Below are 4,516 nucleotides of genomic sequence, written 5' to 3'. Positions count from 1 at the left end.
GCGCGGGGTGGGGTGGGGTGGGCGGGGCTGGGGATGTGCTCTGGGTGGGCAGTGGGGGCTATGGTGAATTTTTGGGTGGCTGCAGCCCCCCATAGCTCCCACCCCACTGCCTGCCCCGATCTAGGGATACACGCTCCCCCATGCCCTCAAAGCCATGGGTTGTCCAGGGGGTGGCTTCCACCGCTGCACACTGCTTGTCTGGAGGCAGTGCAGCAGCTCTGCCCTGTGCCCATCCTGCCCTGGGCGGGCAAGTGGCAGGAAGGCATGTGCCCCTGGACCTGGGAGGAGCGGGGTGGACAGCAGAGTGGGGCTACAAGGGGGCTGCAGCTACCCAAAAATTCACTGTAGCCCCCACCGCCCACCTGGAGCTCAGCCCAGTGCAGCCCTGGCCCTGCCTACCCCTCCCTGTGCAGATCCAAGAGCACCCCCGCCATGCCCTCCTGGACCAGCAGGGGGAGTAGCAGCAGGAAATGCCAGTTGAGCTGCCAGATGAGCAGTGCACAGCAGTGGGAGCCTTCGCTCCCCTGTTCCTGCACCTGCCTGACCCCAGCTGAGCAGCACTTGTCCCAGTCCCAGTCCCTCCCTCAATGCAGGGGGTGTTGATCTGCCTTCCCATACTCCTTCCCTCCCCCATCCCTTTCCACCACTTACCAGCACACAGTATCCACTGCCATAAAGATGAAACCCATGTAGGAATGTCCAAATAAGGTGTCAATTTATAAACGTTGTAAGTGATGTTCATTGCAACTCGAAAAGTTGTAAACTGAAGACTGCCTATACCCACAGCCTATGAAGTTAAAGAAGAAAATAGCAGGCAGCCTAATGACTCATCAATTAATTAATTAGCTACTCCTTCACAGGTGCTCCCTGCCTCTTAGCAGGGGACTTCGCCTGAGCTGTACTGTCTTGCTGGGCTTGGCAGCTACCTCCGCTCCCACATGTCAAAGGGACCCTGGAGTGGCTCACAGTAGCAGCCATGTCTGAGCTGCTGTGTCATTGGGTAACCATTTAACTGACAGAATTGGAGGAGGGTAAACAAATAATTTTTAAATGATATTTACATGCCTAATACTGACTCAGACAACCCTATCCTATTCATATGCACAGAGAGCCTCCCAAGAAAAATGTTTTAGAGACAGACCATGCAAAGTTGGCACAGGTACAAACAATACTCTCAGCTGGAGCAAACAAAGGGTGTATGCAAAAATGATCAGCTAAGACTGGAACAGATATGACATGGAAAAGAGAAAAGAAGTTCCAGAAGGAAAAATATAATGCAAGAAATGACCCAGCACGTATGTCAATCCTGAAAAAGTTTATGAGGTTCAATTTCAATAACTTCAGGTAACTGGAATACATAATGATAGGTGGGTAACCTGCTGATACTGCTGGCTGCTGCCTATGCTCCATGTCCCACTGCAGGCCACAATCCTGCACCTCCCCAGTGATCCACAGACACTCTGAAGGGAACAGATACAAGATGGCAGGTGCTAGACCCAGGGGATGCTGCCTCTACTGTAGCAGAGTGACTAAATCAAATACATCAGGAGCTAGGACTTGAGGATGCCTCTACTGCTGCTATGGTTGGAACGTGCTGCTGATTTCCTGGGCTGCCGCAGGCCAGATCCAGTGTTTTCACAGGGTGAACTGGCCTGCAGCCCACAGGCTGCAGACTCCTGCATTATATTATAACAAATAGTCTGTTATTCAGCAGTTTCTGTTTAAACCAAGACAGGGACAGATCCACCTCCCACTAAACCACACAATTTCAGCTGCTATTAGAACTTACTTATATTAAGAAAACCCTTCCCTTCTTTTCTTGTTCCCCCCCCACCTAAATCAACAGGGTAGACACTGTCATTTATTGCAATGTGCTTTTTCTAACCCTAAGAGAATTACCCATCAAACCAATCAGAACACTTATTTATTTTATAATACATTATTGTAAGAATAGATTGCTTTCCAATGCATCTGTGGATTAGGTCAGCAATAAATGAACTGATTACATTTCATGGTCACTTCATGGTGTTTATTCAGGTAAGAAATACTGACCTCCATTTTTATACCAGTGCAGCCTGATTTTGTGAATGCTCTATTTTCTAACTGGACAACATTTGTCAACAGGGCTTAATTATTTGGTCAAGAATGCTGCATAGGAAAACTATGTTCCCTTATAAGTATTTGTATCTTTTAAATCATTGCAGTAGATAATCCTCCTTGTAGTAGGTAGGATATGATTACCCTTGATTGTTTTAAGGCTTCATGGTTCAAAATTAAGGCCTGCAAATTCCCCTGTGCTAAATTTCATTGCATGTTTTATTTAAAAGTTAGACTTTCATCAATTTACCTTCCATAAGCAAAACGTCTGTCTTTGTGGTGGTCACCGAATGTATCCCAGAGCCTGAGGGAAACACTTACTTCATCAACAACATCCCGTGAACGTTCAAGGACCTAGAACAGAATAGAAGTCATGTTTTCTTCCCCTCAGTTAAAATGTTCACTGCAGGTAATTGGCACTTTTCTTTGTTAAAAGGTATGATGACATGTTTCATCACATACTCTATCACAATATTGTCCTAAGCGTTGTATTTCTTACTATTTAGGCATATTATGCAACTTCAGAACAATCCCTTCTTGCCACAAACTGTGTAATGGAACACCCTAGAGAGATGGTGAATACCTTATAATCTTTTGCAAATGTATTTCTGAGGCGCCAATTACCACACTTTGATGAGAATGGAGTTGAACAGCGATACAAACATTTTTAATACATAAATACATATTTAGGACATCCATATTTAATAGGCTTGAAAACCCTTACCTCTTGGCAGACGCGGTACTGATCAATTGCCCAGACGGTTGGTACATGAGTTGCCAGCAGCTGGTACTGTGTCAAGGTTGTATTGCATGCTCTTGCACAAATTAAGCGAGTCTTCCCCACTGCATTATCACCAACCACCACACATTTTATGATTTCAACATTGGGTCTTTCGTAGTCCATGTCAGTGTCCATTTATCAAAAGCTGTAACAAGACAGTTACATTTTTTTCTAATGCTGTAGAAGTTGAATTATTTAAAATCAGATTCTTCTATTTCCACTTCTTCCAAGTTGCCCACATGATGAAGTTTCAAGACCAAACTCAACTTCAGCTTGGCTTAATATCAGTTCCTTTATATACCACACACAGTTACTAAAACCCAAGAACTGTTCTTTTGACCTCAAATGTTGTTTTTTTTCCCTCAGTTAGCATGTTATTTTTACTTTGGTTTTCTATAAACACAAACCTGTTTGCTGAAGAAAAATCCTGGTGAAGCTAGGACTGTTGGCACAAGCTTACTGCTCACTAGTTCCCTGTCATGTTGAGAAGCAGCTAAGACAGGATGTAGTGAGTTTGGCTTGAGGGACTCTGGTATAAACTTGCTTTTGTACTATAGGCTTTCCCTGGCACCCAACCCTTGAAGATGTGGATTAAGATAGTCTCAACAAGTAAAAGCAGGTTACCATTTATGTACAAAATAGGCTATAATTAAAGTTCCAAAAGTAATGTCTAATAAAATGACACAAGAGCACTGACTTGCTGAAACCTGTAATTTATACAGACTTTACCATCACTGTTGCCTGTATAAATCACCTAGCCTCTCTGCTTTTAAAGACAATTTTTCACAGACCAAAGTCTAAATTAAAAACAAACAGTCTAACTGAACCTTGTCAATTCAAATATTTTCTCACTAGCAAATTCTGTTTATAAGATGCTAGAATTGTTTTACCATGAAATGCTGTAATGAGAGCACAATGTATATTTTCCTTTCCAAAATACACTGTCCTTATAGAAAACTAGAATATATTCCTTCATCATCTTTTAGATGCATGTCAAATCAGTTAATAGGTTGGTCAGCAAAAAGGGGAGACATTTGTTTTTAAATATAGTTTAAGGCCTTTGCAAAATCTACCATTTTCAGAGAAGAGAAAGGCACAATCATAGTTCAGAATATGATTCTGCTCTCCAAATCTCTAGTCATCTGCTCAGTTATAGAATGTCTGGTGTGAAACTGTCAAGGAAAAAGTTGAGAAAACACAAGCCAGCCTTATTTAGTAGGGTTTGTCGAACAGAATTTTTCAAACATGGAAACCTTTTCCATTGAGTTGCATTGACTGCCAAGATGCATACATTATACAGTAGAAGTTCTGTTATCGGGCATCTTATATGCCGGTATGCTCCACTAACTGTCATGCCGGCTTGTAAGATAAAGTAAAACCAGAAGTGCCCACTGTGGCCTGGAGGCATAACAGGCTGTGCAGGACCTGCCTCACTGTCACGCGGGGCCCTGTGGCCCCACAGGAGTGGCAGCAATGCCGCAGGAGGGGCAGAAGGATGCCCCAGACACGGCGTGAGAACCAGTGGCCAGGGCCACTCAATTAACTGACATTTTGTTATCCAGAATCCCCCATTCCTGGGGCTTTTTCTGTATGTTAAACTTATAAATTGATTATATTTTTTCCTATCAAGAAAACACT

General features: G+C 43.5%; 1 protein-coding gene across 4 annotated transcripts in view; it reads right to left on the bottom strand.

Annotated features, from left to right (window-relative positions):
- RHOBTB1 (Rho related BTB domain containing 1) overlaps positions 1-4,516 on the bottom strand; it is a 131,160-nt gene that overhangs the window by 85,945 nt on the left and 40,699 nt on the right. For 3 of the 4 annotated variants that reach the window (XM_019507904.1, XM_019507906.1, XM_019507903.1), the window contains 2 exons: positions 2,822-3,023; positions 2,348-2,451 (listed from right to left, as the gene is read on the bottom strand). In XM_019507904.1, coding sequence (XP_019363449.1) covers positions 2,348-2,451; positions 2,822-3,013 — 296 coding nt within the window. In that variant the 5' untranslated portion in view covers positions 3,014-3,023. The remainder of the gene's footprint in view (positions 1-2,347; positions 2,452-2,821; positions 3,024-4,516) is intronic. The other variant, XM_019507905.1, reaches the window with a different exon arrangement.

This window comes from Gavialis gangeticus, unplaced genomic scaffold (genome assembly GCF_001723915.1).
Source record: "Gavialis gangeticus isolate Ggan-Ray unplaced genomic scaffold, GavGan_comp1, whole genome shotgun sequence".
Taxonomy (NCBI): domain Eukaryota; kingdom Metazoa; phylum Chordata; order Crocodylia; family Gavialidae; genus Gavialis; species Gavialis gangeticus.
This window is presented reverse-complemented; position numbering and strand designations above follow the sequence as displayed.